The sequence below is a fragment of the Rousettus aegyptiacus genome, unplaced genomic scaffold, assembly GCF_014176215.1.
Source record: "Rousettus aegyptiacus isolate mRouAeg1 unplaced genomic scaffold, mRouAeg1.p scaffold_m13_p_6, whole genome shotgun sequence".
In the NCBI taxonomy this organism is placed as follows: Eukaryota; Metazoa; Chordata; class Mammalia; order Chiroptera; family Pteropodidae; genus Rousettus; species Rousettus aegyptiacus.
The window spans coordinates 70,223,130-70,247,387 of record NW_023416309.1 but is presented as its reverse complement, the minus strand read 5'-3'; the positions used below and the strand labels follow the sequence as shown (position 1 = coordinate 70,247,387).

At 38.1% G+C, this 24,258-nt stretch overlaps 1 protein-coding gene and 1 pseudogene across 5 annotated transcripts in view; both read left to right on the top strand.

Annotated features, from left to right (window-relative positions):
- Positions 1–24,258, top strand: part of LOC107517402 (protein shisa-6) — a 597,831-nt gene that overhangs the window by 324,396 nt on the left and 249,177 nt on the right. For 3 of the 5 annotated variants that reach the window (XM_036223917.1, XM_016158079.2, XM_016158076.2), the window contains 6 exons: positions 180–306; positions 3,948–4,203; positions 4,448–4,695; positions 7,566–7,701; positions 13,994–14,190; positions 14,286–14,710. In XM_036223917.1, the coding sequence (XP_036079810.1) occupies positions 180–306; positions 3,948–4,203; positions 4,448–4,695; positions 7,566–7,701; positions 13,994–14,190; positions 14,286–14,710 (1,389 nt within the window). The remainder of the gene's footprint in view (positions 1–179; positions 307–3,947; positions 4,204–4,447; positions 4,696–7,565; positions 7,702–13,993; positions 14,191–14,285; positions 14,711–24,258) is intronic. The other 2 variants (XM_016158078.2, XM_016158077.2) reach the window with 2 other exon arrangements.
- LOC118604285 lies at positions 6,810–6,928 on the top strand (annotated as a pseudogene).

Genomic DNA, 24,258 nt, shown 5'->3' with positions numbered 1-24,258 from the left:
TTTACTAGTAGTATCTTTAGTTCATTAGGTAGATGACTGATAGATGATAGATAGATAGATAGATAGATAGATAGATAGATAGATAAACCCATGTTATCTATACCTTCAACTAATCATGGCCAGACATTGGGGAGCAGAGAGGATAGTTATGAGATGGCTGTTATTTCCCATTCTTACAGATATGAGACAAAACTTTATGAGGACTGGTGTCAAACAGTATCAGAGAAGTCACAGTACAATCTTTCTCAGCCACTTCTGAAACGTGACCCAGAGACGAAGCAGATTACTGTTAACTTTAACCCACAGGTAAGTTGAGCAGCAGTAATTTCCTATTGGGTTCCTGAAGATTTTTGCTTAACTTAGCTGATTTCAAAGGCAAAAAAAAAAAACAAAAACAAAAAACAAAAAAAACTTCTTATAAGAACATACAAAAGCTGCTCAAAACAATTTTCACCCTGGATTTTCTTTTTTGGGATAAATCCTGCCATGCACTGTTTTCTTAAGTTGTCCAATGTTCACATTTTTCTCCAAAGTTGACCAATATCTTTGCTTGGATTTTGTACAACAGAAAATATTGCCAACTATTTTACATGACAACAGTTTTACTACGTACTTGATTTCATATATAAAAATTTAGAATGATATTACACTTAAGATTAACTCATCAAAAAGTTTAAATGTCATATTATAGATATGCACGATCTGAAATTCCAGAAGGCATTTAAACAGTTATTGCTACCTGTCTTCAGACAGATAGAATAACAATATTACTGACCATTTAGTACCAGAGCTAACTGGGCCTACTTTCAATGTGTGCTGCACATGAAGGCTGTTGACTAGATACTGGAGGGCTAACCAAGTGTAAGAAATGCATAGCTAGTTGGGAGCTAGAATGTCAACATGCAAAAATCTATCTGTATTAGATAGCATATGACAAATCTCAAAGGAAATAAGACTCTATATTAGTGATTCTCAACTGAGGCAATTTTTTTCCCCTGCAGACATTTTTGGTTGTCGAACATGGACTAGGTGCCAGTAGCATAGAGTGAGTAGATACCAAGGGTACTGCTGCTAAATTTTCTACAATGCACAAGGTGGTACCCCACAGCAAGGAGGGTGGTGTTTTTTTTTTTTTGTCTGAAAATGTCAGTAGTTCCAAAGTTGAGAAACTCTTCCCTAAATCAGAAGGGTAGAAGATCAGTGTGGGTTGTAGCAGCCATGGAAAGCTTAATGCTGGAGAAGACAATAACCAAAAGTTAGCCCATATCAGGAAGCACATCATTCAGTTAAAAAATAAAAAGTATTGGCCACACTGAGTTGAAAGCAATCACCTACTTCCGTCTTGATGGCATGTTCTCCAGAGGAGCTGAAAACTGAGCTGATAGAATATTAGTGTCTTTTGAGAAAACTACAGTTTAAAGAGAACATCAATTCCAACTGAACTGTCAACAAAGAACGTTGGAGGATGTAGTTCTTTTCTTTGGTAAGACACGAGTCTGTCTTTTAGTTCATTTGACTCCTTGTAGTAATTTTATCATCATTCACCATCAGCAATATTGAATATTAAATGCCCAAAGAAATGAGTTTCTGGCTTACCAACTAGGCTGCAGTCTAGATGTCACAATTGTAGTAATTATGCCTTGTTATAAAACAGTATGGAGGATGGACCACTCCTCCTCTATATACTTCAAGAGCAAAGGCTTTATCTGCTTCAATGTACAACACATAGTCGGTGCCTTATAGGTGTGAAGGAGAATAAAAGTGAAAGAAGGAAAGAAAAGAAACAAAAAGAGAAGAAAAGAAAAGAGAAAAGAAAAGAAAAAAAGAAAAGAAAAGAAAAGAAAAAAGAAGAAAAGAAAAAGGGACAGGGAATAAATACCTAAATTATGTGAGTCAAGGGGAGACAACTAAAAACACAAGTAAAAGAAAAGCTACGAATATCCCTTAACTTCCTGCTTCTAGCAAGTGGCAATTGCTATGGTAATTAAAAAATGAACAGTAACTTATATATCATTCTAGAGGGACGTGATCAGAGATTTGCCTATTTGGGGCCAGGATAAGAATTTATAGGGAAATAAATTATGCATATATAATTTGTTTAAATTATTTAAATGCCCTGTTGTTGGACATTTAATTATTTTCTAATTTTTTTAAATATGTATTTTGTTCTAGGATGCACATGTTTTTTACTTATCTCTGATAACATGTATTTGTAGTTTAAAAAACTTCTTTTTTTTTCTTTCTTCCTTAGTTGGATATATAATAATAGTGAATCTTATCATCCTTGGCATCTTACAATGAGATAAAATATGGTATAACTAATGCTACAATAAATATCTTTAGTTATTGTCCTATCATCCTTGATTATTTCTTTGGGATAAATACCTAGAAATGGAATTGTTAGGCTAATGGGTGCTCACATTTTGAGATTTTTAAATGTATATTATCAATTCGTTCTTCAGAAAGATGAAATTTAGTCATTCTCCTGCCAGGAAGATATTTATTTCTTCTAATCACTTCTAGTCTGTTGAACTAGAAAAAATATAATTTCTCAATGTTGTTTTAATTTGCATTTATTTGACCACTAGTAAAGTAGAGCTTATTCATGTATTCATTGGCTGTTTATATTTCTTCTTCTTCTGTGAATTGCTTGTTCATGTTCTTTGCCCACTTTTGAGTGGAAGTGCCTTCTTTTCCTGTGAATTTGTTAGAATATTTATGAAATATTTGTGAGATATTAAGAATCTACTGCAAGTATTTTTAGCAGTTGGAGCATACCATTTTATTATGTGTATATTTTAGGCATCTAAATTTTACATTTTGTGATTGCATGTTTGGAATGGCCTTCTCTACCTCAAAATTATATAAATAGTCCCACATTTTCTTTTAATTTTTGTATTCATTTCTTACATTTAGTTTTTTAATATCTATCTTGAACTTATTTCAAAATAAACTAGGAGGCTGAGTTCATTTCCCGGCCAGCTGATTAGCATTTGTCTTAACCCTGAGTAGAGTTTGTTGAGTGACAAGAAGAAATGGCCCAGAGCCACTGGAAGGAGAGCTGGGAACCAAAATGTATTGATATGGAAGTAGAAGTTGAAGTGTGGAGGAAGGAGGCAGGGGAGAATCTATGGGCTGGTATCTGTTTTGTCACAAATATCTATACATATCAGTCCTTGTAGGTTCAGAGATAAACATTATAAATAAGCAAGGGATGATGAACAGAGTGTTTAGAAACATTTGCCAGAGGACTCTCTGTATTTTTGATGGACCACATCTGCTTGGCTTCTCACTTTTGCAGTATCCACTAAATTCAGTGCCCCATTAAAATTCAGACAGGCCTGGGTGATTTCCACCTCCTGACTTCCTAGTACATTAAAACACAAATACATGCCAACACAGGATTATAGAAATGAAGGACCATTTCAAATGATTGTATTAAAGCTGTACAATGGCACCTTCTCTCAATCCTGTCAGTGGCTATGACTATGAGTGTGACCTCATTTGGGGAGAATGCCAGAAGTCTAATTTTGAGGCTTCATATGCATGCAGGTATGACAGACTAGATGATCTTCCTTCTTCATACAATCACCCCTCCATGGGAACTGGCTCTGGCAGCATGAGCCTATCATTTCATCAGCCACATGCCCTAAACATCAAGGCAGAGCCCTCTCCTGCTATCACTAATGTCCCCTTCCCAGGTTTTCCACTTCTTGATCTTTGTGATTGATGGATTCAGTTAACTTGAATGCTTTCCAAGTCATCTTCTTTCTGCCAAATACTCAACTTCCTTTCTCTGAAACTAGATTTAAGGAATGAATAGGTATAGAAGTTAAGAAAGGACCCTGAGGCCTTTGGGTCTCCTGGGGTTTTCCAGTCCTTAACCAGTAATTGCTGCTATTCACTGCCATTGAACTACAGCCACATATGTTGATTCTTTCCTCCAGCTGATTTCAGTGCTGAAAGAAATGAGTTATCTTCAACCCAGGCAGATGAAGCACATCCCTGAGACAGCAGCAGTCATGTTTTCCTCCAGGGAATTCTATCGACAGCTTGTGGCTAATTTGGAGTTGACAGCAAATTGGTATAACAAGGTTATGAAAACTCTGCTAGAGGTGGAATTTCCATTAGTGGAGGAAGAGCTGAAAAATATTGATCTCTGCCTGAGAGCTGCACAGGAGACTCTGAACTGGAAAACAGAAGGTAACAGGATACCACTTGGAGTCTGGGATAAAGGTTGAGAGTCAAGATTCTAATAAAGTTGGTAGACTTTCAAATGATTCTTTGGTAATCTGAGTTGTGTTTCAAACACAAGTATATCCTCGCAGATGTGTATGCAAAGTAGAGAAGGCAAGGAGGATTGGTATTAAATCTCTATCTTTCATAGCAACTAGACTTTTAAGCTGTGCAACTGTAAGCTATTTCAATTAATTATATTTCTTTTGAGGAGCAGGCATTTGGGATTACGTCATTCGAATCACCAATAGTATTCATGACCTTGAACAAAGAATTCAGAAAACTAAAGACAATGTGGAAGAGATTCAAAACATTATGAAAACATGGGTGTCTCCAATATTTAAGAGAAAGGACGGAAAAAAGGAATGCCTTCTTTCCATGGATGATCAGCATGAACGAATGGAAAAATATTATAATCACATCAAAGAATCTGGCCTTAAGATTCATGCCCTTGTTCAGGTAATAACCAGACTCTCAAACACATACCATGAATATAGGGAAAGTATCAAGAAGTGTGTATGGTGCCAGAAGTGATCTGGAAATTAGAATAATCAATAGATGCTGTGTCTTCTGCAGTCAGGGATAGAAGTTTATACTGATAATAAAAGAACTAAAGCTAATAGGGGTAGTTTAAAGTCACATTCTGGTACCAGTGTGTCAAAATTAATACTATCTTAATGGTGACGCTACTTAGTCATCACATGACTTAAGTCCCACACTAAACCCCAAGGGGACAGAAGAAGTCAAGGACAGAATCCTAAATTATTTACTGTACTAACTCCCCCCTCCCAACTTACCCACACATCCTAGTGTGGACCTCTAGCATCATCTTCATAACTGGCTCTATAGAACCTGAAGAGATAAAAGATTACCATGCATTCCCTAACTGAATTTGATAATGAGAAGAAAAACTTCTGAGTGCTGCACTGAAGGCAGTAAAGCTCTGCTCAGCATTATGATCAGGGCAACCTCAGGTCTCATCATTGAAGACTGAAAAATGGAAAAGAGCTATAAATGGCCACCAGCTCCAACCCTGCTGAGGTAGCCATGGAGGAGTTCTGACAGGTAGATCTCATGCAAAATCAGTAATGAATTACAGCTGCTATTTGGGGGTTATCTATGGTTTGAAGTCGTACTTTTGACTTTGTTAATTTTCTTTGTTTTCTAGTTCATTGATTTCTGTTTTTAATTTTTTTATTTCTAGTTAATTTGGGGTTAGTTTGCTTATTTTTTTCTGGCCTCTAAAGGTAGAAACTTAGGGTATTATTTTAAGGTTTTATTTATTTCTAACACAAGCATTATATGACATAAATTTCCCTCTTAGCAGTGCTCTACTTGCGATCCACAAAATTTATCTGCCTCATTTTCATTATTATTTAGTTTGAATTTTTTTCTTGTGATTTCTTTAACTCAGTGCTCATTTAGAAGTGTATTATTTAATTTTCACATATTTGGGGCTTCTCTGGATATCTTAATGAAATTGATATCTAATTTAATTCCATGTGGTTCAGAGAAAATACTTGTAAGATTTCAATCAGTTGGAATTCACTGAGACTTGTTCCATGACCTACATATTGTCTGTCTTATTGAATGTTCCTTGTGGACTTGAAAATATGTTTATCCTTCCATTGTTGGGTGTAGTGTTCAATACTTATCAATTAGTCCAAAGTAGTTGATAATATTGTTCATATCTTCTTTATGCTTTCTGATTTGTGTCTATTTGTTCTATCAATTACTAAAGGTAGAGTGTTAAATCTCCACCTATGATTTTAAATTTGTCTGTTTAATCCTTTAGTTCTGTTAGATTTTTCATTATGTTTAAACCTCTGTTAGTAGGTACAGACACATTTATAATTATTATAACTTCCTGATGAATTGACCATTTCATCATTATGAAATTTCCTTTCTATTTCTAATAATACTCCTTTGCCCTGAAATCTTTTTTTTTTCTTTCTTTCTGGTAATACTGTAGTCTTTCCTTCTAGACTCACTATTTCTACTTTTTTCATTGTCTTTTTACACCCTTTATATTGAACCTATATGTTTCTTTGGATTCAAATTTTTCTCTTATAGACAGCATATAGTAGAAACTTACTTTTCTAAGTCTAACAATTCTGCCTCTTAATTGGAATGTTTAAACTTTTACTTTTAATGTGATTATTGGTAATGATGAATTTAGCTCTACCATTTTGTTATTTGTTTTCTATTCGCTTTATCTCTTTTTTGTTTCTCTGCTCTACTTTCCCACTTTCTTGTTATTAATTGTATTTTTTTAGTATTCCATTTTTGAGTATTTCATTTCTCAATTGTCATTCCAGATTTACCTTGTTGCATTATATTTGGAGTGGTTGTTCTGGTTTCAGTATGTCTCTTGAACTAATCACAGAGTTTTGTCATTCAAAGGCAAGATCATGAGATTTTTTTTTTTTTTTGACCAGGGAGATTTACAATATGGAAATGTTTATAAAGTGGTCAGTGTGAGTCACCTAGAAGATTTACTTCTGCAAAGTAGTTACTACTTCCTTTGAATATATAAGATAAATGAAAAGTTGCTGTAAAAAAGCTTAATAATGGTCTACAGCCATGCCACCCTGAACGTTTCCGATCTCATCTGACCTTGGAAGCTAAGCAGGGTTGGGCCTGGTTAGTACTTGGATGGGAGACCACCTTGGAATACTAGGTGCTATAGGCATTAAAAAAAAAACTTAATAATGAAAATGATGAAGAGTGAATGGGATATCTGTACTTGCCATACTATTAGGGGAGAGGAGAGAGAGAGAGACAGAGAAATGCACATTTGTTTATGTATATGTGTTTTCTGAGTTACTCAATATGTTGAAGATTTTTAATATTAAATGCCAACAGCAAACACTATAGCCCATTTCTAAGGATTTTCCAGTAAATACTTTACTTGTTTGAACCTCAAATTTCTTATAAGCTTTGGATAATAATGCCTTCTACCTTTATTATTTCTTCCTTTACCTACCCTAATGTCAGCTCTGATGCAGCTTCCTTCACAATACATCAATCAGCATTTATGAAGCATATACTGCATCTATCAGCATTCCTGCTGAGAAGGTGGTCTGACCCAATCTTTCTTTCCCAGAGACAGGATGAGACCCCTATGTCCTTTAATGGATTAACTTTATGTTCCTTTCAATTAGTGGTTATAACCATTAGACAGAATGAATTTGATACACATGTAATAGCATGTGTATCATGCTATTTTTTCCTCCATGTGTTGTTTATATTCCCACTAATGATGATTAGACCAGTCCTTCCATATTATTAAACATCATTTACATCTCTCCTTTTTTTTTATTTTTTAGGATAACCTGCATCTTTTTTCAGCGGACCCAACCTCCAATATCTGGAAGACTTATGTAAACTATATTGATGATATGATGCTGGATGGATTCTTTCTTGCCATTGAGTGCTCCCTCAAATACCTTCTGGAAAATACCGGTATTTACTAACTTATGGATATAACTTATTACTGGAACAATAACAGTAATAGCATCTGTTGACTTATAGCAAAGTACAATTGAGTGTCTATGATTTTCCCCAAAAAGATTGTGGACATTTTATGAATGATACACAGTAAAGTAGCAAAGGTATTGAATTTCTAAATTGTTCAAAGAGAAAAGACCTCTTTCTTTTCAAAATTCAGATATAAACCAGGCTCTATGATAGTGAAGGTCATAGCAAAAGCAAAAACATAAAAGCTAATTCAATGGAAATCAAGCTTCAGTAGAGAGGAATGGGTGAGTTAGAATAGTGAGAAGCATGATTAATAATGTCAGCTTCATCTGGACTTCACTTGTGGCAATGGGAGGAAGGCATTCTGTGCCTTCAAGCTTAATGTACTCTGTCTCTGTAGCTTTTTGATAACACAGAGAAGTTGTAGTAGCCAGATTAAGTGGAAGACACAGAAGTTTTTCTGTGTGAAAAAATGACAAGAAGACAGGTAGCTTTCAAAAGGAAAAGGAATGTTAATAAGATAGTGAGCATTCTTTGAAGCTGTTAAAAAAAGATAGCTAAGGGCTCTGAATGTATGGTAGATATACTAGGTTAGGGTATACAAAGTTGAAGATATTAAAGTAAGGGCTAACGTTGGCTAGTAAGTAATAAGTAACGTGGATGGAAAGGACAAAAAAGTTCAGGAATAAAGTTGAGTTTAATCTTTCACATTCTGGTAAGTCTTGAGTGCAGCAAGGGCCATATTGAAGAATTAGTCAAAATATAAAGGCAGAAGTGACTATTTTCAAGCCAGAGGATAAAGGTGAGATGAGACTTTAAGATGTTGAATCCAACCCAAAGAGAGAAATCAAATGCAGAATTAAAATAGGTAGTCCAAGATCGGTGCCCAGATCTCTTACCCACACAAAAGGGCACATGCAGACTGTAGGCTGGGATTAGAGAGGGGTACAGCTCAGATGGGCAAACCCCTGTGGTCTTTGAAGGTGGAATGACTGAGGTCAGAGGCAAGGTGTTTGCTTGCAGGGTGCAGGAATGCTCCAAATCAGTGAAGTGCAGTAGGAGGAAATGGGCTTCAGCATAGTTAACAAGGGGAAGATCACCTTCTAGAGTCTTCAGGCAAGTAAACAGTGAGCAATTGAACCTAGGCCCTTAGACTGGAGAACTGGTTCCTAGAGACCAGCACCAACAGTGCTCACCTTAGTGAACTAACCAAACCTTCTCTGATGTTGGAGGTTTGGGGCTCCTGACCCCACACTCCTCTAGAAGATCTAAGAAGATACCTCAACCACATTTGACTGCAGGAAATGTAAGAGAGATGGTCACTAAATGTAAATACTCACCTTTGACCAATCACAAGCTCTCCTTATCTGGACTGTCTGATGTGTCAGTTGACCTCCTCTTGTGAGAAGGAGAGAGTGGGAACAAGAGGATAGAGAGAGGAGATGGTGGTGCCTCTCCAAGATTGTCAAAAGTTCTCTTCCCTCTGTGGAAATAGGAGGGAAGTTGAACACATTTTCTTGACAACACAAAATGGGCAGGAGCTAGATTTTGCAGCTGCCTGAACTGAGGGGCTAGATAAAATTTAAAAGGCATTGATAAAGGTAAAGGAGCCTAAAGAGAGTAACCTCTAAGAAGAAGAAAATCACTATGACCCTTTGCGGTTGCCCAGATGGACAATTTTATCTCTCTGGTCTACTTTACCATTTCCACCTTCTCTTATTTGGTCAAGCTAATATCATTCCCATGGCTTGGTTTGGCCTCCCGTTCACTTTTCAGGCTCTAAATCCCACCTAAGTTAAATTCTACCCAATTTATCCAGAAATGCTCTCCCCCTTCTTATTGCATAAAGCGATTTACTCATGCCAACGTTGTGGAACCATCAAGACCATCTGTTTTGTATGGAAATTGTGTTGGCATTGCATTTAACATAAGGATTCATTTCTCATGACAGCATATAGGGCGAAAATCTCATATAGTTGTAAAATTACAACTAAACTACAGAACAACCATCATTAGGAGTCAGTTGCCTGAGTTCTGGTTGAAAAGAAGTCCTATGACTTGGGACATACATAAAAGGTTACCTCTATACTGGTAGGAGGGGCAGAGATGCAGAAAGGGCTGGTGGGGTGGTTGAGAATTGGGAGGGTTATCTTGGCTGCTCACATCCGCCTAGAGGAGCAAATGTTCCCCTGGAGCAGTGAGGATCCCTGTCCTCATACTAGGCCCCCCAGCCCAGGGTTCCAGTGCTAGGAAGAGATTGGAATTGAATGAGATGGAGGGCTGCAGGAGTCGTAGACATTTCCCTTAAAGACCCTGCACATCGACTTACTCACTGATGAACTCACTCATTCTGAGTTCCAGCACTAGGGCAGCTTCTTGAGAAGTGCCAGAGACATACAGAGAGGAACTGAGTTGTCTGGCTTCAGGGTGAGGGCTAGAGGGACAGCTTTCTCCCAGACAGAAATGTTGGCAGAATCCATTATTCCTTTGTCAAGCCCTTTCCCCTTCTGGTTTGCAGACCCAGGCAGCTGCCATATCTGAGCTCCATCAACCTAGTTAATGCAGGTCACCCTGCCCAGGTGGTGCCCTGAGACCGCCCCCCTGCCTCCCAACTTGCAGGCCCACTTAAACTTCTTCCAGTGTTTTTTCCCATACAAATGGCCTGTCTTGGTTCATGCTGCAGACTTTCTACAATTTCTCAAAGGTTCACAAAACCCAAACAAGAAGCATCTGTCCTCAGCATGCCCCATACCTCTTGCTGAGCAGTCCCAATCCTGGCGCTAGCAACAGGCCTCAGTTCATGGCTTGGCTTCTCTAGGCACTGCTAAGACCAGCATGGATAGTGGCTATCTGTGGATTACTTGATGACTCTTGCCAGGTGGCTCCGGGCAGGGCATTGGCTGCAGCTGAACTTGGCCTGCTGTGGGGCACCTTCCAGGAAGCCCTTGGCCTGGCACACCTAGTGGCCAGTTTTACTGGAGCCAGAGCACCACCAGGGGCTGCATCCCAGGAGGACACACCCAAAGGGCAAACTTGGCAGGGACCAGAGCCCTACTAAAGTGAATCCTGCTCTGGAGGACTCGCTCACCACCCAGTCCTCACAGCCAATTTGCCCAAGGGTTAATTCATCCAATCAGCATACAAAAAGCAATGAAAGCTCAAGTACAAAAGGAGGGCACACACAACCCATAGAAGGGGCACATCTGAAGCACCTGGCTCAGGTGACCAGGGAAGACTGCACCACTGGGCCCCACAGGACACTTACTACATAAGGCTACTCTACTCAGACCAGGAGACTTAGGAGCATTACCTAATACATAGTAACAAATACAGGTATGCAGCCAAAATGGAGAGACAAAGAAACATGTCTCAAATGAAAGAACAGAACAAAGTTCCAGAAAATGAACTAAACAAAATGGACACAATCAATCTACCAGAAGCAGAGTTCAAAACACTGGTTATAAGGATGCTCAATGAACTTAGGGGAAGAGTACATGAACTCAGAACTTTAACAAAGGGGTAGTAAACATAAAGATAGAGATGGAAAACATAAAAGAGCCAGTCATAATGAAGACTACAATAACTGAAATGAAGAATACATTAGAGGGAATCAATAGTAGATTGGAAGAAGCAGAGGATCAGATCACAATTTAGAAGACAGGTAGCAGAAAATACCCAATCATTTAGAATCAAAGGACAGGTAAAGAGCTTCTCGGACAAGAAAAAGCTAAAGGAGTTCATTACCACTAAGCCAGTATTACAAGAAATGTTGGAGGGATTTCTTTAAGGAGAAGAAAAAAGAAAAAAGATAAAAAATACAAATAATGAAATAGCAATAACTATATAGTTATCAAAAATTACTTTAAATGTAAATGGTTTAAATGCTCCAACCAAAAGATAGTGAGGTGGAATGGATAAGAAACAAGAACCTTATGAATGCTGCCTATAAGAGACTCAGATCAAAAGACACACAAACTGAAAGTAAAGAAACGGAAAAAGATATTTCATGAAAATGGAAATGAATTAAACAAGAAAAGCTGGGGTAGCAATATTTATACCAGACAAAATAGAGTTTAAAACAAAGGCTATAACAAGATACAAAGAAGGACCCCATAATCCCACTTCTGGATATTTATCTGAAGAAACTCAAACACTACTTTGAAGAGACATGTGAATCCATATGTTCATTTCATGATTATTTGCAATAACCAAGATATGGAGGCAACCTGGGAATCCATAAATGGATCAATGGATAAAGAAGGGGTGGGGTGTGTGTGTGTGTGTGTGTGTGTGTGTGTGTGTGTGTGTGTACGCACAATGGAATATTACTTAGCCATAAAAAAAAAATAGAACCTTGCCATCTGCAATAACATGGATGGACCTAGAGGGTATTGTGCTGAGTGGAGCAAGTCAGACAGAGAAAGACAAATGCCATATGATTTCACTTATATGCAGAATCTAAAGACCAAAATAAACAAACAAATGAACAGAAATAAACTCATAGATACAAGAACATTTTGATGGTTGCCAGATGGGAGTGGGTTTGGGGTTGGGTGAAAGGGGAAGAGATTAAGAAGTACAAATTGGTAGTTATTCATTATATCAATAATATTGTAATAACTATGTATGATGTCTGATGGGTACTAGATTTATCAGGGTGATCAGTCTGTTAGTTATATAAATGTCTAATCACTGTGTTGTACACCTGCAACTAATATATTATTGTATGCCAATTGTAATTGAAAAATAAAAAAGTTATTAAAAAATAAAATAATGTAAAAAATATATAGTCAAAATATTCTTGAAAAGATTTTGAATTCCTTAAATTATATGCAATATGATATACAAATTATAAGTATCTAATGCATGTAGGAATACAGAATATATATCAGTACACATGCAAACCATACTCTGAAATTTTTTTTTTAACTATTGTATGATAGTAGCATACCTACTATTGCCTTAAGTTAAAAGTGTATTTGAAAGGACACTTCTGAGTTCAATAATGCAAATTTTTCATTCCTGAAGTTTTGAAGGCAAGATCATAGTCTTACATATCTTTGAGGGTCTTACAGGTTTTTAGTTAGAGAGCTATGGCTAAGCTATGGTAACAAAAACCCTATCAATAATGCAGCTTAAAGGACAGAGAAGTCTATGCCCCAGATACTAGTCCAAAGTGAGTGCTCCAAGTTAATGAGAAAGTTTCTTCCACCCTGTAAGTATATCACTCTCTAGGGCTTGGTCTTCTTTTCTGTGGTTGAACTGGGTCACTGCCATATCCAGGCTCTAGCCTGTGGGAAGAGTAGAGAAGGCTTACTTGCTATCTCAAAGGCTACAGCCCAGACGTGGTATCCATCACTTCTTCCCACCTTTCACTAGTTAGGGAATGGCATTGCTATATCTAACTGTAAGCTGGGAAAAGCCACATGTGCAGTTAGTTATAACTCTATTTCTAGGAGAGAGGGGATTAATGGATTTCAATGAGTAGTCTCTGCTACTCTCACTGTTCAGCACATTACAATTCCCTAAGTATTTCTACAATCAAAAAAAAATATGAAAGCAAGTGGTTACTAATAATAGTTTTAGTATTTATTTTGTACTTGGAACATCTTACTCCATATTATATTTTGGTTTATATTTATCAAGTCAAGTTAATCTAGCAAGTAATCATGGATTTGTTATTTATACTGTTTTTAAAATTTGTATCACTATAGGACTGCAGAATTAAAATAAATTCTGTTTTTATATTAAAAAAAGCAGATTGTCAGGATTGTGATTTCTCCATTTTTCATGCCTCTGCAACCATGGGTGAGCCTGCCCCCATTCCTCTACTGGCTGCCAATGGAATTGCCTGGTTTGTGCCTAGAAGGAAATCAGCTGTTTCCAATAAATTGGCTTTGCAAAATCAACCTCTTCACAATCAGAGGCTATATTGTCTCCCAGAAAACATTTGGGGATGTGGAAGGGGACTGGCTTGCGTTAATCAGTCACTGGGATGTTCTCTCTGAATACAAGGAAAGTAAATGTTCCGCAATGCCCAAGACAGCCCTGCTTAAAAACTGGCTTGTTCAAAATGTCAGTGGTTCCCTTGTTGATAAACACTGTAGGACTGTCACTCTCACCTATTCTGGGTTTTACCAAATTTTACATTTTAATTTTCTATACCCAAGCAGCTTATCTAAAGGAAAGAAATGCTCAATTCTCTGAGTGTTTTTAAAATGGGATTTCTCTTTGCCTATTTTACCTATTTTCTTTTTTTCCCCCCTTTGTTTTTCAGAATGTAAGGCAGGACTCACCCCGATATTTGAAGCACAGATGAGCTTAGAAATCCCAGAAATAGTTTTCTCTCCATCTCTAGAGTTTGGAGTGAAGGGTGGCTTCTATGACATCGTTGAGGGTCTCATCACCAGCATTTTTCGAATATCATCTTTGGTGCCACGGCTTTCCCCACTTAACAGCTCTCCCCACTATCAGGTACAGGATCTGCAACCATCCTGCCTTCCAACATATCTGGGACTTCCTGCAAAGTGCTGGTGTATAACCCACCTGCTGTTGTCTTGCTCCCCCAGGTTGACATGGAGGGCATGACTGATTTGGCAAGGATGCGGAACATGCTCATGGAGAGAGTCCAGAGCATGATGGCCCTCTGCTGCATCTATCAAAACACCTTTAGTCAATACTCCTACCTCTATTTGGAGGACCGGAAGGAGATTCTGGGTCAGTTTCTGTTGTATGGGCATGTCCTCACTCCTGAGGAGATCGAAGCTCATGCAGAAGACAGCATCCCAGAGAACCCTCCCCTCCTCCATCAATTTAAAGCACAGATTGACTCCTATGAAAAGCTCTATGAAGATGTGTGCAGGCTGGATCCCATCAAGGTGTTTGACAACTGGATGAAAGTTGATGTGCGACCCTTTAAAGCATCTTTGCTGAATATAATTAAGAGGTGGAGCCTCATGTTCAAACAGCATCTTATTGACTATGTCACTAACAGGTAATATTGTTGTTCCAGCTTTTTTCTAGCATTCCAGGCTGTCAGGAACTCCATGTTTTTAATTTTCTTCATGTTTTCCTCCATGGGTTCATTGAGGTTCAGGGCTTTTAGACACCAATAGTAACTTTAGTCTTGCCCTTTCCTTTGTTTACCAGACATGGCCCCCTTTTGATTTATTTTCTATTTGGTGCCCACTATGTGAAAGGCACTCAGAAAATGGTAAATAATGTTCAATACAATAATAGCAGATTCAATCTCCTTTTACAACTCTGACTCTGAAATCTTTTTAAGATTGAGAGGCAGAGGGGGTCTAATGAGCCTTTTAGATTTTATTTTTACTACTCACTCCTTGTCTCAGATTATCCAGCTGTGTAATGTGGAAGTCACTAAATCCCTACACTTCTAATGCCCCTCCGTGTCCCTCTAGCATTGCAACATATTGGATCTGAAATTCTGTCTGTTCTGCTATGGACCTAGACCACTCAGCCTAGCACTAGACTTTCTAAGTGAGAGTTTCACCCTCTAAATAAATAATCAAGTTGGTTAGTAGTGTCCTGGTTACTTTACCTTAGCCTTATCCCCACAGATCCACCAAAGTCAGAATCTTAACTTCTGTCCCCTCCCCACAGAATCCTGTGGGGTGACGCAGCCCCCCTCTATTCAGTGATCAACTTTTGGTGTGTGAACTGATGCTACAAGGGAGCCGTGATCCCTCCTCTGAATTTGGGGCTGGTCTTTCTTAATGCTACAGCCATCCTGCTTCATGATCTATAAAGGAAACAGCCAAGTCAAGGATGTGTCTATCTACAAATAAATTTTGCAGGGGTGATAAGCCACCACTAGAAAACCATAGGAAAGCAGTATGGAATGGTTAAAATAGGGATTCACAGATGTTCTTTAAGAAGAAGAAGAAGCCAGTTTTCCACATTCAGGGAAGCAAGAAGGGGAAAGAAAGCAATGGTAGAAGTTGGGGAGGTAACAGTGAAGCCTTTAATAGAGTACCGTTCAAGGGACAGCTGCTCTATTGTCCCTCTCCATCAGTAGGTCTGGTGATCCAAGGCCATAGGAACATTTCTCAAAATTTAGATTTCATTATTATTTAGGTTTGGCAAGGCCAACAGATCAATTCATGAATTCCAGTAATAAAAGATTGTTTGTTAAAGTCAGAGATCCTGAGAAGAGAGGCACACCATACCATGCAGGGTCACACAGGAGGCAGAGGAAGCAAGGAGGAAACATGAAGAAGAGCCTTTATTGTGGTCTCCATGGAAAATAATGGATGAGATGGGATAAGAAGGTTTAGGATTGGCTAGTTTGAATAATTTCAACAGGCACTGGGGCATAGGGGATGTTCTTAGTTGTCTGGTACCTGGCCTTGGGGCGATTAGGGCAAGTGGACAGTGGTATGGAGTATGAGAGCCGGTTAGAGGAGGTGGTTGGGGATATAGACTCTGGATTGATTGATTTGTGTATGAAAGGCATGCTCAAAAGCAAGTCATTTACTATCTCTAGGAAATGGCTAACCCTGGCATGGGCAATTTCTCTAGGGTCAGCAGGGCCCCAGATGTCAGAGCATCAAAAACACATAGTTGATACAGGAAATAGTGATAGCAGCTGCCATGTAACTCTACTGAGAAAGGATTCGCAGGATCTAATAGTTGGCTTAACGGGATAAACACATGATAGATCAGTTAGGAGAACTTAGTCCTTGTTCTTGAGCCCCTATCTTCTGTCTCTGAGAGGAGACAGTATGACTGGATTTCTCTAAAATACCTACCTTCCAGTTTTATTAGTTAGTGATTCCATAAACTATCTATTTTGCTATACTTAAGGAGAATGTGTTATTGTGTTATCAAGGATTGAATAAAATAGCTATAAGAACAATAAAAACCATTTATTATGTGCTATGTAATTCTGTGATTTCCATTTTCCCTTAGTAGATGTCAGGATTAATCTCATCTTGCCTTATATCTTATGTACTTTACTTATTACTTATTGTGAGAAGCACAACCTTTTTTGTGTCATCTGTCTTTTTCAGGGTAGGTTGCTGTGATATCATGATTTATGATAAGAAATATATATTTGGTCTTTGTCCTCACTTCTGGGACAGCTCATAAAACCCTTTGAAATTCCTAAGTGTTGAGAGTAATAAAGATGAATTTTGTTATACTAATGAGGTGACTTGTACCCCACCTAAAGATGAGGGCTAGTCACCAGGGGAACCAACCATGTAATTAGAGGTTGGAATTTTCAGTCCTACCTCACTGACTTCTAGGGAAGAAAGAGTGGCTGGAGGTTGAATCAATTGCCAATGGCCAGATATTAAATCAATCATGCCTGTGTAACCAAGCCTCCATAAAAACCAAAAAGGATGGGGTTTGGGAATGCTTCCAAGTTGGTTAACATATGGAGATTTGGGGAGAGTGGTAGGCTTGGGGAAGATATGGAAGCTCACACTTTTCCCCTGTATATTGGCCTATCTCTTCCATTCCTGAGTTATATCCTTCCATGACAAAACAGTAATCTAGTGAGTAAACAGGTTCCTTGAATTCTGTGAGCCACTCTAACAAATTAATAGAACCCAAGCAAGAGGTCACTGAAACTTCTGATTTAGTCAGTCAGTCAGAGGCAGAAGTGATTTACAGTTGTTTTCTGACAGGTATGGGGCAGTCTGGTAGGATAGAGCCCTTAACATGTAGAATCTGATGGTATATCCTGGTACAAAGTTTCAGAACTGTATTAAATGGTAAGACATCCACATGGTGTCAGAGAATTGCTTGGTGGTGTGGGGAACCCCTCTACTCCCACACATACATTGATATAGTAATAGAATCCTAGTAGCTGTTATATGTAAAAAAAATAACATGTTCTGTATGGCCTAAACAACAGAAGTTATTTCTCACAATTATGGATGCCAGAAAGTCCAAGATCAATGTGCCAGCCAATATGATTCCTGGTGAGAGCTATCTTCTTGGCTTGCAGATATCTGCCTTCTCATTGTGTCCTCACATGGCCTTTCCTCCATGCCTGTGCAGAGAGAGAAAGGGTAGGTGGGTAGAGAGAAAAAGAGCTATCTATATCTCTTTTTATAAGGCCACTACCCCTTATGAGATCCTACCCTCTTGACCTCATCTAATCATAATTACCTCCCAAAGGCCCCATCTCCAAATAATCACATTGGTGGTTAGGGCTTCAGCATATGAATTTTAGGGGACACAAACATTCAGTCCATAACATTATCTAAACTCTCACCCCCATTTAGCTCTTTATGCCTTAATGTGACTCAACCCTCAACTCTTGCCATTGCAAAGCCTTCTCTTATACCCTTCCTCTAGACCTCAGGGTCTTTCATCAGCAAATGCCCACTATATGTCTCCTATTACCCTCTTTTTGCTCTTCCAGAAACCCAGCCCTCTTGAGGACACTGGTTGCCTTGTAATACTTCCAAGTAGGGGCTGATTTTTCTTCTGTATCCCTCTTACCACTGAGCCTAGATGTAGATAAGGTATTCTTCTTCTTCAGTGCTTCTTCCAGACTTTTTCACCACACCCTTTCTACAAAATCCTCAGCTCCACTGGAACAAATTCTATTAGACATTACCAAATGCCACTTGTCTTTATGAAGTCACCTACCAAGCTTTTAGTCATTCTTCGCCATCACAGCAGATCGTATCATCTGGCTCAGTCTCCCTTTCCCAGCCTTCTGCTGATAATCATTCTTAGTGACCCAACAGCCACATACAGTCTTCATTAAACCTTTCAATTAATTATTTTGTTGACCTCTCTTTTCAATGCGCTTTCTCTCCACCATACTTCTGCTACCTAATTCCATATTATACTCTTGGTAGGGCAGAGGGAAAGATGTGGAAGTAATTGCTCTCACTTCAAAATCTCAGGTTTAAGTATTCCATTCTCTGACCACCACTTGGTCTTTCCAGGTCACCTTCTTGGCAACCCTGCCATGCAAAATTCTTCAGATCTCTCCAGATTTCCCATCCTATTGGCCCCTATGCTTTCTCAGTGTTTATCACTCTTTCTCACCATTACCACTTCCACCTTATAAAACCATGATTCTGTCTAAACTCAGTGCTCCTCACCTACACCTGAGTGATTCATCCTTGATGAAGGAAAATCAAACCATTCTTCTGACCAATCTCATGTTACATTTATAAATATAAAATTCAAGTAGGTCCTTCGCATTTTCATAGATGCTTCCTAAACTCTTTTTTCTTCTCTCTCCTTGAAACTCATATATCCTCTCTGCCCTTATAACCTTGCCTCTCATTTCACTGAAAAATTAGAAGCAGTCACAAGAGAATGAACTCACACGTTCATGGAAAATTCTACCAGTCAACTTTCATTTGAAGCCATACATTCAACTACCTCAGCTGTTTCAGTGGATAAGCTATGCTTGCTTTTCTAAGTCTAGCCTCTTTCATCTACTTAAGATTTACCTCCTTAAATATTCCCTATCGATTTTCAACAGCATGCAAATGTATTATGACATCTGCCATCTTAAAGTAAAAAGAAACATGGCCCCACAAGTCCTCTGGCTACAACGTCATTTTTTTGTGTGGTCTCCTTCACAGCGAAACTTAAAGAGATGTGTTTATACTTGATTCTTTTACTTCTTCCTCCATTCTCTCCATGTAAAAAATTTTATTATGAAATGTAGCATACATACAATTTAGAGAAAAATATTACAATAAATACTTGTATTTCCATCATCCAGCTAAGAACAAGAATATTGGCTATATTTTAAATTTCTTTTACACACTCTTTTCCCTGATCAAATAAATTCTTCTCCCTCCCCATCAGATGTTACCTCTGTCCTAAATGTGACATAATCCTTTTCATGATTTCTTCATGGCTTTATATGTGGTTATATATGCACACACACATATATACATATGGATGCACACTACTCATACACATATACATATATGTTTGTATTTTAAAACTTTGTGAAAATAAAACAATTTTGCACATTATATATTTTTCTGTGTTCTATTTTTTTACTCAACAATATGTTTGTGATCCATCTACATTTGGAGTATAGCAGTAGTTCATTCATTTTCATTGCCGTAGAGTATTCCATCATATGAATATACCACAGCTTATCTGTGGTTAATGAACATGTTGGTGGTTTCAGAAGATGTTGCTAATATCAACAGTGTTGCTATGAATACTGTTAAACATGTATCGTGGTGTACAATTTCCTCTAAGGTATAAACATAAGAACAGCATTGCTGAGTCAAATAGAATGTGTATAATGCCAACTGTCTCCAAAGCAGAACAGGCAAGTGTGACAATTCCTGTAGCCCCACATTTTTGAAGATGGACTGTTTAATGCTAACCATTATGGTATCTCATTATGGTAAATATCTTGCATTACTCTAATTAGGAATAAAGTGGCCCATCTTTCACATTTTTGGTGAGTCATTATATTCCTTCTGTTATATTCATAGCTCTTGCCTATTTTTATTGGACTTTATATTTTCCTTTTTGATATTTAGAAGTAACTTAAGTATTCTATATCTAACCCTTTGCTAGTTGTATATATTTCAAATATAGATAGGCTCTCATTTCATGTCTTGTCTTTCCATTGCAATTACAGTATATTTTGAAGAATAGTTCTTCATTTTAATGTAGCCAAAATGTGTTCATCTTTCCCTGTATGTAGCTCCTCATGTCTTGTTAAATAAATTCTTCATTTCCCTGAGATCCTAATGATACTCCCCTATATCCTCTCCTAAAAGTTTTATAATTTTATCTTTCATGTTAAATATCCCCTTATCTGCTGATGCATTAATATGACACAGTCCTCATGACTAGCTCTGTAATAAATTTTAATATCTGGCAGGGCAATACTACACTTCATTCGTTTTCATTAAGAATGCCTCAACAATTTTTGGCCCTTATTATTTTACATAATTTTTCAAACAATTTTTTTAAATTGCAGTTAGCATACAATATTCATGTGTACAACATAATGATTAGACATTTATAGTACTTACAAAGTGATCACCCAGATAAATGTAGTACCTGTTTGACACCATATACAGTTATTATAATATTATTGACTATATTCTTTATGCTGTGCTTTATATCCCTATAACTATTTTATAACTTCCCATTTGTATTTCTTAATCACTTCCTCCTTTTCACCCACCCTTCAACCCGTTTTCCATCTGGCATCAAAACATTCTCTTTATCTATGAGTTTTTTCTGTTTTGTTTGATTATTTTTCTTTTTTAGTTTCAACATATAAGTAAAATCATGGTGTTTGTCTTTGTCTGACTTATTTAACAGTATAATACCCTAGGTCCATCCATATTGTTGCAGATGGCAAGATTTTATTATTTTATATACTTGAGTAATGTTCTATTGTATATATGTACCAGTTCTTTTTTAATGATTCATCTATTGTTTGACACTTAGGTCACTTCTATATCTTGACTATTGCAGATAATGCTGCTGTAAATATATGAATGCAGTCTTTTTGCATTAGTGTTTTAGGTGTCTTCAGATGAATACCTAGAAGTGGAATTACTGAGTCCTTCTTTGTCTCTTGTTGTAGGCTTTGTCTTAAAGTCTATTTTATCTGGTATGTTATTGTTACCCCAGCTTTTTTGTTTGTTTCCATTTTCATGAAATATCTTTTCTACCCCTTTACCTTTAGTCTGTGTATGTCTTTCGATCTGAAGTCTCTTGTAGGCAGCATATGTAAGGGTTTTTTTTTTCTTATTCATTCAGCCACACTTTCTTTTAATTGGAGCATTTTGTTGATAGATATGTAGTTACTGCTATTTAATTATTCATATTTATATATTTTTCTCTTCTTCTTAAAGAAGTCCCTCCAACATTTCCTATAATACTGGCTTGCTGATGATGAATTCCTTTAGCTTTTTCTTGTCTGAGAAGCTCTTAATCCGTCCTTTGATTCTAAATCACAGGTTTGCTGGGTAGGGTAATCTTAGTTATAGGTTCTTGCTTTTCATCACTTTGAATATTTTCTGCAAATCCCTTCTGGCCTGCAAAGTTTCTGTTGAGATATCAGCTGACAGCCTCATGGGAACTTCCTTGTAGGTGACTGTTTTTCTCTTACTGCTTTTAAGATTCTCTCTTTGTCCCTAACCTTTGGCATTTTAATTATGATGTGCCTTGGTATGGGCCTCTTTGGGTTCATCTTGTTTGGGACTCTGCATTTCCTGAGCTTATATGTCTATTTCCTTCACCAGGTTAAGGAAGTTTTCTGTCATTACTTCTTCAAATAGGTTTTTGATTCCTTCCTCTCTCTTCTCTTTCTGGTACCCCTATGATGCAAATGTTAGTATGCTTAATATTGTCCAAGAGGCCCTTGAAATATCCTCATTTGGGGGGGGGGTTCTTTTTTCTTGCTGCTATTTTGATTGGGTGTTTTCTACTACTTTATCTTCTAAATTGCCGATTCAGACTTCTGCTTGACTCTAATCTACTGTTGATTCCTCCTCAGATATTCTTCATTTCAGTTACTGTAGTCTTCATTTCTGGCTGGTTCTTTTTTGTTTTCTGTCTCCATCTTTCTGTTTGTTATCTCTTTGTTGAAGTTCTCATTGAGTTCATCTACCCTTCCCCTAAGTTCATTGAGCATCCTTATAACTAGTGTTTTGAACTCCTCATCTGGTAGATTGCTTGTCTCTATTTTCTTTAGTTTTTTTTTCTGGAACTTCATTCTGTTCTTTCATTTGGGACATGTTTTTATGTCTTGCAATTTGGCTAACTCCCTGAGTTTGTTTCTATGTATTAGGTAGGGCTGCTATGTCTCCCACTCTTAGTAGCATACCCTTATGTAGTAGGTATCCTATGGGCCCAGCGGTACAGTCTTCCCTGTTCACTTGAGCCAGGTGCTTGAGGTGTGTCACTTGTATGGGTTGGGTGTGTCCTTGCTTGTTGTAGTTGAGCCCTCATTGCTTTTTGCTTGTCAATGGGAGGGATTGGCCCTCGGTTTGATTGATTGTGAGAAATGGCCATGACTATAGTGGAGGAACTATAGTGCAGGGGCCATTCCTATGGAGTAGGATTCACTTTAGCAGGACTCAGGTGCCTGCACAGTCTGCCATTTGGGTGTGTTATCTCCAGATATGGCCCTGGTGATGCTCTGGCTCAGACCAAAGGTAGCTACTGGTTATGCAGATGGGGCCCCACAGAAGGCCAAGCTCAGCCACAGCCTGTGCCCTGCTCAGGGCCACTTAGCTTGAACCACCAAGAAATCTGCAGATGGCTATGATCTGCACTAGGCTTGGATTTGCCTCAAGAGGCCAAGCCACAAACAAGGCCAGCTGCTGCTAGTGCTGGGTTTAGGGATGCCCAGAAAGAAGTATAGGGAATGCTGAGGCCAGATACTACTTGTTTAAGTTTTGCAAACCTTTGAGGGATTTTAGGAAAGTCTGCAGCATGAGCCAAAATAGGCCATTTGTATGGAAGAGCCACTGGAAGTGACTTGGATGGGCCCACAAGTTGGTTGGGGTGGGGTCTCGGGGAATCACCAGGATGGGGATAATTGGGTTAGCCAGGTTGATGGAGACCAGATATGGCAGCCACATGCATCTGCACCTGGGAAGCGGGAGGGTATCAACAAAGGGACAGTGGCTTCTGCCAACACTTTTATCTGGTAGACAGTTGCTCCTCCAGCCCTTGTTCTGTAGCCAGACAATTCAGTTCCTCCCCATATGTCTCCCGTACCTATTAAGCTGCTGCATCAGTACTGGAGCTCAGAGCAAGTGAGTCTGTCAGTGAGTGAGTAATTGTACGGGCTCCTAAAGAGGCATCCCTCTATCTCACTCAGCTACAATCTACTCTGGTTTTCACAACCAGACACTGTGAGGACTTCTCTTCCTGGCACTGGAACCCTGAGATGGGGAGCCTGATGTAGTCCCAGGACCCCTTGCTTCTCCAGAGGGATCTCTGCAGTCAAGATTTCCTCCCAATTTTCAACTGCCACACATGGCTATGGGACCTGCCCCTTCTGCTTCTCTACCCCTCCTACCAGTCTTCAAGTCGCCTCTTCTATGTGTCCCCAGTTGTTGGACTTCTGATGATTCTCATAATGATTATTCTGTTGTTTAGGTGTAATTTAGATGTGTTCATGAGAGGAGGCAAGCACAGCATTTACTTTCTCTACCATCTTGACCAGAAGCCTATTTTACATAAATTTTAAAATCAGTTTGTAAGTGAAAGTGTCTATAGGGATTTTAATTTTATTTGCAGTGACTATAGATCAATTTGAAGAGAATTGTCATTTTTATATTTTCGAGTATTCCTGTTCAAGAACATGTTATCCCTTCATTTATTTATGTCATTTTAAAAGTTCTATAATGAAATTTTGGATTCATACTTTAAAAATATTTTTATGTATTTGTTAAGATTTATTCCTTTGTATTTTACTTTTTGGTTCCTAGCATAAATGATATTTTAAAATCATATTTTCTTTGGAAATGGAATTGATTTTTGTATATTGATTTAGTATCGAGCAACTTTGCTAAATCAACTTATTAATTCTAATAATTT